This window comes from Oreochromis niloticus, linkage group LG5, assembly GCF_001858045.2.
Source record: "Oreochromis niloticus isolate F11D_XX linkage group LG5, O_niloticus_UMD_NMBU, whole genome shotgun sequence".
Taxonomy (NCBI): domain Eukaryota; kingdom Metazoa; phylum Chordata; class Actinopteri; order Cichliformes; family Cichlidae; genus Oreochromis; species Oreochromis niloticus.
In genome coordinates, this window is record NC_031970.2 from 19,004,820 (window position 1) to 19,017,832 (window position 13,013).

Below are 13,013 nucleotides of genomic sequence, written 5' to 3' on the forward strand. Positions count from 1 at the left end.
CTGAGGTCATTTCTGAGAAGATTTTGCTGTGAACAGACAACATGCGGTCAAAAGGGCTCTGCATGCAGGTAAAACAAGCCATCCTGAAGCTGCAAAAACAGAAAAAAAATAGTACAATAGTAAGAGTGGCCATATCTGCAGTTTGGTACATCCTAAGAAAAAAAAGCAAAGATGAACTCAACAATCCAAAAAGACCCGAACATCCACAGAAGGTGGATGATCATTTCCACGGTGAAGCGAAACACCTTCACAACAGACAACCAAGGTAACAGCACTCTCCAGGAGGTAGGCGTATCACTATCCAAGTCTACCATAAAGAGCCTCAAGAATAGAAAGGCTAGATCAGACTTTGCTTAAAAAAAAAAAAAAACATCTAAAAAAGCCAGCACAGTTCTGGAACAACATTCTTTGGACAAAAGAAATGAACATCAACCGCTACCAGAATGATGGCAAGAAAAAAGTATGGAGAAGGCGTGAAACAGCTCATGATCCAAAACATACCACGTATTAAAAAGAAAGAAACCCAGAATCAGTGTTAGAAATGAATGGGGGGTTTTTTCATTTATTTATTTTTGTCCAATTACATTTGAGCCCCTGGAATGAAGGGATTGCTTTAAAAATGCTTTAGTTCCCCTCTTTTTATCCACCGAATCAAAGCTAAAAGTCTGCATCCCAACTGCATCTGTTTCATTTAAAAATCATTGTGGTAATTTACAGAATCAAAATTAGAAAGAAGTTGTCTCTGTCCAAATATATATGGATCTAACTGTATGTCTGTTCACACTTACCTACATGAAACGGACTGCTGCAAAGAGATGGACAGAACAGAAGCTTGTTCCACTTTGATATCGAAAAGTAAATTGAACGCTGTCTGCTACAGCAAATTCTAAAGTTAGAATTTTGCTGGAAAGTTATTTGCTGTTGTCAGTTTGATATCACCACCTTTTGACAAGACTCGAGACTCTCTGCAACATCAGGTCTGTTACACAGAACACCAATGCAGTAGTCCACTATTATTAAAACTTGTTCTGAATGCATTGCTTGGTTGTAATTAGACTCAAAAAATGTGCTAAATATTTGTGGTGACATAATAGCTCCCTTTCCTCTGCTGCTGATATTATCACAGCAAGTGCTAACACTGTTCTCTCACTTACTTTCTCTCAGAAACACACACACACACACACACACACACACACACACACACACACACACACACACACACACATTTACCCAGACACACACACATTTACCCAGAGGCTAAAAGGAAAGAACCTGAAGAAACTGTCTGGGTCATTCATGTCAGACTATGACTGCTGAAGTGTTATTGTGAGTTATTATGAGTAGAGTCTGTTCTAATTTAAAAATAATATAATATAATTTTTAAAAAAAGTGTGAATGCAAGATGTGAACTGTAAGTCATTGAGCCTGTTACTTTCTGCAGAGCTTCACTGACATTTCCAATTGGCTTTAATGTTACATAATCCCAGCACAGCCCCCTGCCTGTGTTGAAGAATAGAGCAGAGAGAAATCTTTCATTTTTGGCAACTGAAGGAAAACAGGCACAAAAAAAAGAAATTGCATATATTTCACATAATGAGTTGCTTTATTAAACAAAGAGTAATCAAGAGAAATGTCTTCATTCTTACCTCATGGGGATAATTTGAGAAAACAATCCCAGCATGAACGGGGAGCTCGAAACTTCAGTTATTACGCAGAGTTATTTGTTGATATGTAATGATCCATACCACCTGAAATAAACTGCTGATAGCATGGAGAACATTTTCTTTCTCTTTGTGTTGAGAAACTGTAGAAAACCCAGAAGAAACCAAACAATAATGCTTCAGAAAAATCAGCCTCACAAACAGCATCTGCTGCACTTCTGCACAGGAAGCTGGTCATTTCACAGCAGGTGCACTCCATCCATTCATAAAAATGGGATCCAGCGTGATGATACTTCATTCATTCAAACGACTGGTAATTATTACAAGCGAGTTTGAGTAAACCCACCTTTAGAAGTAAATTAGTTTTCCAAATAGGGGAGGCTTCCACTGGAGCAACATCTGTGCTCTCTAGTTTCAATCAGCAGCGGGATTCAGCACTACGGCAGCGGCTCAAAAGCTACTTTTATACCACAGACTACTACTACACTCAAAGTATAATCTTATCATGTGGCCAAAGAGCTTAAAATGGAGGCCACAGCAATATACTTTTTATATGTGTCTTCTGGTTGAATCATAAGTGCAAAAATGAATAATAAGATACATGATTCATTAACAGAAGGTGGAATATTCACGCCTTTGTAAGTAAAACATGTCAGGAGAACAACAAATATCCCATTACCAATCTTAAAATTTGGTCATGTGTGCCACTAATAATGAGCAGAGGCTAAACAATATGGTTTGGAATGCAATGATTTTACGCAAGGCCTCTTAAATAATCCACCCATCCATTATCTATACATGCTTAGATGGTCGCAGAGCAGAGCTGGAGCTCAGCAAACATTAAGCAGGAGGCAGAGTGCAGCCTGGGGAGGTTACCTGTCAATAACATAACAAAACAACCACTTGCACTCACATCTTTACCTACAGCACATGAGAAATACAGAATCCCTCATCAAGCCAATCTTGTCACTGAAAAAAAAAAAAACTATCTTCAGCAACACTGAGGACATTCAGCATGTAGAAACAATTTTAATCGGCTGTGGCACTTTGGCCCCTGAAGCAGGAGCATACTCTTTAGAATCATCCTTGGCTGAACTGCATGGTTTCCTTCTGACCCCTGCACATATGAATGAGATGAAAATATTTTACTGATGCAATAACTTGACATCCTTTCTTTAACATTTATAAGTTATTTGTTCTCCCAATAAAACTGTATCAGTATATCACTTTCCTTAATCCCTCTCCATAAAGTCCAAGAGTCACACATTTGAGTTTCCATGAATTAACTCATTAATCACTTACATTTTTGCACTGTTCCTTCCTGACAGGGAGTTAAATTGTGCATTTACTTCAAGTTCAACTGTTTAGAGACGAGGAACGAACACAAGGAGGAGAAAATGAGATGTCAGATAAGAACTTTTCAATTTGGACTGTCTCAATTGTTCCATTTAATTGTGCAACTCAAGCAGGACATATAAATGTAAAGGCTAATTGTTTGTTTGATATCAACCCCTCCTTTGAACCGCACAGTTTCAAGATTGTTGAGGAGGATTACCCGTTGTCATAGCAACAGTGGGCTATTTCACCAGATGTTGCGATGCCGATTGGTCTCGTTTACGACCCTCCAAGGTATCTGCATGCTTCATAGTAACAGCTTTATCTCTACTGCAGAGGAGAAGCTCTCGACACAAATACAATCAGCAACGCTAACGACAAAATCAATACAACTCGAGTCTCTTTGTGTTTTTGTATAGCAGTTCTCCCTGTATTGTGTTTCATTTGCAAACACAAGATAGTAAAGGTCATTCTGTCGGTCAATCAGTGCAGTGCATCATCCACAGCTACAAGAAAACTCAAAAGGCCATGAGCCAAAGTGCCTCAGTTACTCCACTTTTGGTTAATAAAGCAGAAATGTCATAAAATGACCCAAAGCTACAGAACTCCACTTTACTTGAGTCAGCTAAAAGTAAACAGTCAAAGTAAATCCATTACAATGGAGTAAAAATAGAGCCTTCTGTAGGAGATACTTCAATGTATCTGAAAGCCAGATATGACACTCTTCTTGATGATGTCGCTCCTTTAAACAGGACCATTATCTGTTTGATAATGCTGGTGCGTCACAGCGCTGACACCAAAGGACACCTTGTTTCTATCTCAGTGCCGCCAGCAGCTACTGCAGCTCTCTGGAATGAGAAGCAGTGAAATCCAGCAGCCAAAAGAAAACTATTTCCTCTCTGCCTTATATAACACCACTGAATCCCAAAGATACACAAGGATAGAATAAGTAGCGTACTTTGAGTATGGGTGTCATTTTATGCACAGGTGTTTGCCAAGTTAAAACAAATCCTTCACAAGTGTGTCAAAACTTTTTGTCTCCGGTTAACGTCTTTGTTTCTTGTCGTAATAAGGAATCAGTTGGCCTTTGCTTTGGCATCATTCGCTTAGCCAATCATTCAGGCTACACTGCTGCCCGTGGCTTTTAGTTAAATTAAATTTTTGGAATAAAGCCCCTCAAGCTGTTTGGCTCTTTTAGTTTAACAGTTTGTTGAGGTGTAAATTTATGGAGATAGCACAGGCAGCGAGTGCTGTCCTTATCTAACTGTCTTTGCAGAAATGTCCACCAAAGTTCAGAGTGTGAAAAAGCAAAAAGGAACATGCATGTTAACTAACACAGAGACCGGGACATTTGGCCTCCTGTGACATTCAAATTAGCAAAAGGGAAAACTGCTTTCTCCTCATTCATGACATGGATTTAGTGGGTGATCTGTGATATTTAATCCCAAATGGCCTTAGGGATGAAAGCTCTTCTTAAAGCCAGTTATTAGTCATCCGCTGTTGACACAGCCAGTACTTCAAATCTGCATTCACAAGTAGCCGGGTCTCATGGGAGCAGGCACAAGATTTCTGTTCGCTTACACATTCTTCACTGAGACAATATGGAATATGTAAGCTAATTATTATGTACTGCACAATAAAAACTGTAAAAGTTTATTACATTTACTGCAGCAAATGTGTGTTGATCTAAGATGTTCAACATCTGTGATGTACATAGACAAACACAAGAAATCAAATCTTCCAAAATGACTGAAATAAGCCGTTTCCTCTACTCACTCCATCTCCATCAGGCAGGATGACACCTTTATCTCCAACTATATAATAACATGTAGGTTTTCTGTAGGTTAGATGCAAATACTAATTGGTAATGATGAAGACTGTGGTTTAGTAAGAAAAACTAGATCAGGGATCTCATTATGGCCACTAGTCATTGTAAACAAGCTTTTCTGTATCAAGCATTTAAACAAAAATCTGGTAGTTTGTCACTGCCATTTAAAGACACACTAGCTTTAATCGCATAATACTTCAACACTACACCCAGGTTGTTTTAACTTGTAAAGTGACCACTTCCTTTTAAAAAAGGTATGTTACCATTTTACCTTGGAGCTCTTTCTGCCTCCTCCGTGGCACTCAAAAGGCCACCAGTCTAGTATGACAACAGCTAAGACAAGACGAGCGGGGTCAATTCCAGAAGCACCCTGTAAAGTCAACATGACATTGCCACTGGCTGTAATAAGGTCAGCTCTTAGCCTGTCTGCTTGGAAATACGACCTGCAGCCGGGAGCCATAATGCCACATATAATTCCTAATCAGTGCCACAAAGTCAAATCACAACTATCCAAAAAACGCAGGCACTCTTTTGCGCTTTATTGTGTATTTTACTGTTTTGGAAGTGGGTGTAATGTGAAAAGGCATACTTGGGCTGCAAAGGAAGTGTTGTCTTCAACAAGTTTCAACAATAAATGACTTTAATCCCAACCCACTCTTCTTGGGTAAACTCAATCGACAGCAGCAAGAATGAACATATCATCAAAACATGCTACATTTCTTTGGGAAAACACTTTTTTCATCATGTTTAATTAGATGAAAAAAATAGAAAGAGAATCCAGGTGCTTGTTAGTGTGTCTGCATGTGTATGTGATGTTGATGGATATATACAAGGCTCCACCTCCCCACCTGCTCTCTCTGTGTACTTCTGTCTCCACTAGCAGCAGTGCATTAGTGCCCAGACATGCACATACACTGCAGTTAATGCTAAAAACCAGGTCAGTGCTACCACAGCAAAACATAGGAAAAATATAAATCAGCTGTTTAAAAAAAAACACTTTATGCAACAAATAAATACCTGAAGGAAAAAAAAACAAGTAGTTGTGATGTTTTAGAGTCCCACTGGTGGTCCACTGTTGTGTTGATGCACCACTTTGATCCTGAATGAATATAAGAATATAAGAAGCATGTCCCCAAAGACAGGAAACTTTGGTGATATTTTAAAATTGTTCAGTATATTTCTTCACAGCAAAATACCATTTCTATGCATGCCTTTGTAAATATGTTAACTTGCAAGGGCTGGTGCTGTAGGGCTTTGTTATTTATGGAGTTTTAAGCTATAGGACTAAAAAGAAGACACATCTTCGTTCTATAACTTTGTTTTTCTTGTTCTCAAATTGCTCCTACAGGCTAGAGGAAGACACATTGGTGTTCCAACAATAAATAATCTGTTTAAGTTTAAAGGTATAAGACAAATTAATGTTGCAACTACTTGTGTAGCAATGGCCAACAATATTGGATGATTTATAGAAACAGCATACTAAGAAAAGAATTGCTTTTTCCAAAGTGCTCAGACTCCTCGTGAAACACCTAAACTCAATCCCTCCTCCACTGCTTTGTGGCTGTGATGTCTAACTGCATGATACAACAAGCTAGTAGGGCTGTGATCTCAGGACTGCCTATTTGATTGGTTTGCTTGTATAAAAGTAATGGTATTCCCAACACCCAAATTTGAGTTTTAACACATCAGAAGTGGCATATTTAGAAATGTCTGGACTAATAATAGTTCTAACATTAGTGTTGCAGCAGGCCTGCATGACCAATCAGCTGGTAAAGAGTAGGCTTCACCTTCAAAACTGAGATGGTGAACGTGATTTTAAAAAAAAACAAAAAAAACTTACCTTCTTTTAGCGTTTTGAGCATTTAGCTCAAAGCAGAGCTTTATTTTTAATGTTACTGTTGTCTAGTTTTTGCATTTCCCAGTCACAATAACTGAGTAAAATAATGCTTATTCACCTCTTGCTTTCAGTGAAGCAAGTTCAAATCTCATAGCTATTCTTTCAAACACCAACCAGCTACAGCTCAAGCTACATCTGCAGGGCAATCAGCATGCAGCCATTCACCATCAACCTGCAGTCAGACCAACAAAAACCATCCACCATGAGTCATTTCAAAAAGTCAACAATCCAAACTAATCTCCTCTGATGGGCACTTATGCAATATAGGTTGTGAATACACTCACTGGCACTCCGGCAGAAACTGCAGAGAACGTATTCAGTAGATAAATGGAGAGATGGAAAAAGGGAGAGGAAGAAGAGGGAGTGAGAGACATAGACAGATACAGAGAGCAAAGGAAGGAGAGCAGATGTGGCCTTTGGGCTGAAACTGCTGAATCACCACGTCTCTTCTCATTACTTTATCGCATCGTGAACCTGGAGCACTTTCTCTGGAGCCAAACACAGAGTGCCTGTCGTGATAAAAGGCAGAGAACGACAGCAAAGAGGGAAGACACAGAGGAAAAACCCACAAAAGAAAGAAGAGCAGACAAACAGGAAAGAGCGCAGACATCCAGAGGAAGTGATAAAAGGGAGATCCCCAAATATCCTCCCTCCCCCTTTGTTTATCCTCCCGTCGGTGCTGATATCACCTTGAAAGGCCCTGGAGGACACTGTCTCTTTCTTCATCCATCTCACAGGCTTGGGTCTGTTACATAAGGACTAGAAGAGTCTACTCAAACACAGAGCCAGATCCAGATTTGCCTGAAAATACACTCACTCTTTCACATTGCAGATTTAGTGCTGGACTCCCATTGTGGCTTCTTTTTGAGACACTGTCAGAGAAACCGATCATTATAGCACAGTCAATATATGAGAACGTGGAGGAAGATGCACAGACAGTCATGATACCCATGGCTGTTTATACATGAGCCAGTCAGCAGCAAATTCTATTTGGAGCTGTAAACCATTTGTATATGCATGTCTGGGATCGATTAGTTTGCAGGGCGAGCCAAATGAATATTTAATCCTAATCTTCAAGCTTTTAAGATGCGAGGTTTGATGCAAAGAGTTATCATTTATGGAAATGAATAATCAAAGTACAGAGAACTAAAAGAGGAGAGTAAGGAAAAGTCAAAGCTTCATTTTTATTGCATTCATCATGACAGGTAGAAGTGGTGAGTGCTTATTGCATCCCAATTCCATTCAGGGTTCATGAATCTGTTGATGAAACATTTCCTGTAACTCGTGAATATGACTGTAAAATGGGCTTTGTTTCTATTAGACTCTAAAAAGACAAGTAATCTGGCATTCAGTGAGACTTATATAATAAACTCTCCACAGAGGGAATTTATGTTTGTTGTATTTGCCAAAAATCTAAATTTCTGCCATAACATTGCGTAATACAGTGTAACACAGCATCTCAGGCCCTTTTTTTAATTGCTGCTTTTACCTTGGCCCAGCAGAAGTGAATAAGCTCTAAACTGATTTTTTTCTATGATTTTTAGAATGAATTTTAAATATTCATTTATTAGTTGGTTTTAACCTTCTTCCAGAACCAGGTCACATCTGATATTAAAATGCAACCTCCTGCCATTTTGAGGCTACAGAATGGACGCATTGAGTGGAGAGGCAGTCTAGTTCTCCGCTGATTAAAATGGATGCTGTTTGCTGCTTACTTAAATCCTGCTGTATTCTGGCCTGTAATAGGGACAAAGACAGCTATTGTATTTTAACTGTCTCTTCCCTATAAAATCCCACTTTGTTCATTTTGGCTTGAAAGTTTTAGAGCTATTTCTATTTAAATATGGGTTTGTTTTGGGCATGAGCAGCCTAGGACCCGAGGGTTTAAGAACTATTCAAAGGGTCCTAAAATACCTAATACAGGCCTGAACATGGTCTAAGATTATCCTCCAAGTCTGGTTTCATAACCAGCTTTTTTTAGAGCTTCTAAATTCTTGAAAATATCTACGCAGATATCTTGATATATGTCTATATTTATCTATTTCTATCTATACATCTATCTCTATCCCTATCTCTCTATCTCTCTATCTCTCTCTATATATGTATAATGACCTATAGTTATAGGTTTAAGAATTCTGATAGGATGAATATATGTGCGCGTGTGCTGATGTATGCATGTACAGTCTGCCACTGATTGTACATGCAGTCAGTGGCAGACTGACGAAAGTATTGGGCTACCTATACAGTAAACCTAAACAGAATAAATATAAACAGCTGCTTGGTGATGGAAATCCATGCTGTGAAGCTTCTGGCACGCACTATTTATGCTGATGTTAACTTCATTGGTTTTTTGGAAACTCTACAGTTATCGAGTCAGCAGCATGTTGGTGATTATGCAGTCTCAGCACTGAACAACCCTGCTCTGTAATTTTATGTGATGTGACACATAAAGTGTCAGCTTTTTGAGGACCCTAAATTGGATAAGAGAGATGCAGAAAAACAGAAAGAAAAGAGGGAAGGATGATGGAGGGATGAATGGATAGATCGCATTTTTAGCATTTAGCATCCCTAGAGATGGCTGCTGGCTATGCATTTCTCCACACTTCTACATACATATGCAATGTATGTACTGTATGTATCCACATGTTAAACATACTTTAGATAAAGAGTAAAGTGGTAAATCTAATAGAAAATCTAATAATAAAGGAGATCATAAATTCAAATTCAGATTCTTGATATAATAAATATATGATATGATAAATGCCCTCATTATTGGTACATACAGAAAGAAAAAAGTGTTTCCTCTCATGCCTGAGTGATGACTGGCCTTCAGGCTCATTTTAGAGGCAGTAGTTTCAGTTTTTACTTTCTGTTTCTCAGTTTATATCACTAAGAGCCTCAAGCCCGCTCTTTCTTGATGGATAATCAATAATGTCTAGCAGAATGCCTCTTTAGTCCACATGCCTAAAGGAAAGCTCAGTCTACCCATCCCTCCCAATGAATAAACATTAATATTTAATCTGTGTTCTCTGAAAGAAAGATTGTGTACAAACAAAATGAAAAGGCCATTGAAATTATGCCAGTGAAATTGCCAATTCATTCCATTATATTGTGTTTGCTGTGAATCATATTTACTTTCTTGGCATCGCCGAAGATGCCTGTGACCTGCGACTAATTTTGTATTACACGATTTAAAACCTTTCTTGTGTGAGCCAAGGGAACGACACTATCCACTTGCATACTGTAAGCCTACATTTAGAGTTGAGTAACCATAAACCACAAAAGAGTTTTTGCAAATCCAGAGTACATTATTCATAGCTGGAACCAAAGTAGCTATAAAAGATTATCAAACTGGAGCAAAAATTCCAGCAACAGCACTTGCTCATGCATTCAAACATATGCTAAAACCAGATTTCTTATTACCATGCACAGTCTGATGTGATCGATAACAATTCAAGACCACTATAAATAGAGACATTGTGTTTGGTCTTTGTACATTTGAAAAAAGGATGGATTATATGAACTAGAGCCACATATTCAAATGTCTCTTATGAATTAAGGCAGTGTCTCACATTCAGATTGCCACATCATGGGTGGCAGCCGTCCAATCATAAGCCACCAAAACAGTCCCAGTATGAGCTACAGCATTACCATAACATAGAGTCACATAGAGGCACAGAATAGTGGAACCTCAATTTTCATGCCTGCATCCACACATTTGTACCCTGAAGAGATAATCCTGCACTGACGGTGTTGAGAACTATTTAGTCCATTTTAAGCTGTGAGTGTCTTTAATTCACACTTATCTAATCATAAGATAGATGGCAGTCAAAAATGCTTTACAGTTCCACTTTAAACAGAATTGGATTCATGCTACTCCTCTCATCTAAAAACAAAAAACGCAGGCCATAAATAAGTCTCAGTTTCTTGAAATAAGTACTTTTTGGCCTTTATTTTGACATGACAGTTGAAATGAAGGTCTTGAGAGAGCAGGGGGAAGCACACGGTAAAAGGCCTGAGGCTGCTGGTGGTATAATGGCACTTTTGGGACCTTAACTGGCCATTGTCTAAACGCCACAGCCTACCTGAATATCGTTGCTGACCATGTCCATCCCTTTATGACCACAGTGTACCCATCTTCTGATGTCTGCTTTCAGCAGGACAATGTGCCATTTCACAAAGCTGAAATCATATCAAACTGGTTTCCTGAGCATGAGAATGAGTTCGGAGTACTCAAATGGCCTCTACATCAACGGATCTCAGTCAAAAAAGCACCTTTAAGATGTGGTAAAACACAAGATTGGCTCATGGATGTGAAGCCAACAAACATGCAGCACTTACATGATGCTATCATGCCAATATGGATCAACATCTCTGACAAATGTTTCCAGGACCTTGTTGATCTTATGCCATGAAGAATTACGGCAATGCTGAAAGCAAAAGGCAAAGTGCACCTAACAAAGTGCCTGATGAGTCCAGTGAATGAGTGAGTCCATTTTCATCCAGTGTAAATGTACTGAAAATGTGTCTTCCAAATGACCCACTGACTGACTTGACCCACTAAAAATCACAGTCCACTTATTTCCTTGTTTTGGAGCTTTCAACCATATCACTCTAGCATCATATTCACTTTTATCTGTGCTACTAAGCAGTAATTGCTAAATGACAACACTGCAGGACATCCAATAAATAGAAAAGGTCACAACTGTCTCAGGAGGATGCCATTTTTCAACGAAAGGTTGACAAGATTAAACTACACTTAGATAACGACAGTGCTGAACAGCTGTAAAATCCAACATCAACATCCACTTAAGAAAACATTTATAGCTTAAAGGTGCGCAGAGACAGAAAGCAGCGAGCAGAATAGCAACAATACGTAGCCTACGGCTTCCATTTCACTTGCAGAAGACTGTGTTTTATTCAAGGTTACACGCTGTTTTATGACAGTGTATGATGTACGAGTTCATTGCATAAGGATTATCTCCTGTTAACCAACCTGTACTGTCAAGGGATGGCAAGTCATACTCAGACCACTCTAACACACACACACGAAGACAGCCTCACAGGAACTGAGACAGATAACACTGCTGGCTGGTGAGACGTTTGAATCCAAACCCAAGAGAAAATCTGACTTGTCTGTTTGGATTAACAGGCCTGTTTCTATTTTGGGAGCAGCTTCAGCAAGGAAGCAAAGTTCATTTTAAAGCTAGATACAAAACTACTGAAAAAAAGGTAGAAGGATTCATTTGAGTGTGTGTAGCGACTTTACTGGAATTTGTAAAGCATTTATTTATATTGATCAGTGCCAGTCACTATAAAGCCAATGCACCCACACTTAATTTGGCTATTTTATTTTTTTATTTTCTTTTACAGTAAATCATGTTCTTTCTGGCTGATGACGAAGCAAATATTTTTATTCCACCAAACTGAAGAGCCTTCCAAAAACTCAGACACAGTGTGCCTGTTTCTTACAGGTCACTAAAATTTCAAGTTTTGTTTCAGCAAAAACACTCAGCTCTACTGCTGATAGCTTCAGCTTCCCATCAAGCATTTGGAAAACCCTCTGCCAATCAGCCCAGTGAACACTTACCACTCATGCTGTGGCTCATCAATGACCAACAGAATCTTGAACTTCTTGGAGAGGGATGGAGAGGGAGCCGACTGCTCCACAAAGCCAGCAGCAGACGCGGCTGTCTGTTTGACCACATTGGTGATGGAGCTGAAGGAGCTGAAGAAGCCAGAGGAACCACCGGTGGAGGACTGGGCCTGTTGAGGCTGCTGAGCCAGCTGGCTAGGGCGCCGCTCCTGAGCTGCAGGAGAGCTGGCCGGCACCTGGGTCGGTCCTGGAGCTTTGGTTGGGGACGGGGCAGGAGCCGGCGCTGCACCCTGCTGGGAAGGGGAGGAGGCAGTGGGGGGAGGAGGAGCAGGTGGGTCAGGCCTCTGGAGGTCTGTCATGTAGCCATTGGGAAGGTTGGACATGAAGCTGCTGTCAGAGAGACGGCGTCTGAGGAAGTTCATGACTGCGGTCGAAAGGTGGGTCCCTCAGTCGGTCAGTTATTTTCTCCTCGGATTTTAGGTCTGAATGGGGTGAAAGCAGAGGTGATCAGCAATCGGATGAGTGACAGAAAGCAAGTCAGTCCAAATGATCGAGGGATGTGTGTCAGAGAGCTGCCTCTGTGGAAGGAAAGGATGGATGAAGCGATGGATACAGCTCTGGTCCAGTCTTCAAGAGACAGCTCTCCAAAGTGCAGCTAAGCCAGCGAAACAGCGCGCGTGTATGTGGTGTTCCTCC

At 39.8% G+C, this 13,013-nt stretch overlaps 1 protein-coding gene across 1 annotated transcript in view; it reads right to left on the reverse strand.

Annotated features, from left to right (window-relative positions):
• Nucleotides 1-12,739, reverse strand: part of syn2b (synapsin IIb) — a 79,328-nt gene extending 66,589 nt beyond the window's left edge. The window contains exon 1 of the mRNA XM_003454539.4: nucleotides 12,312-12,739. Within this exon, the coding sequence (XP_003454587.1) occupies nucleotides 12,312-12,739 (428 nt within the window). The remainder of the gene's footprint in view (nucleotides 1-12,311) is intronic.
• Between the last annotated feature and the right edge of the window lie 274 nt (nucleotides 12,740-13,013).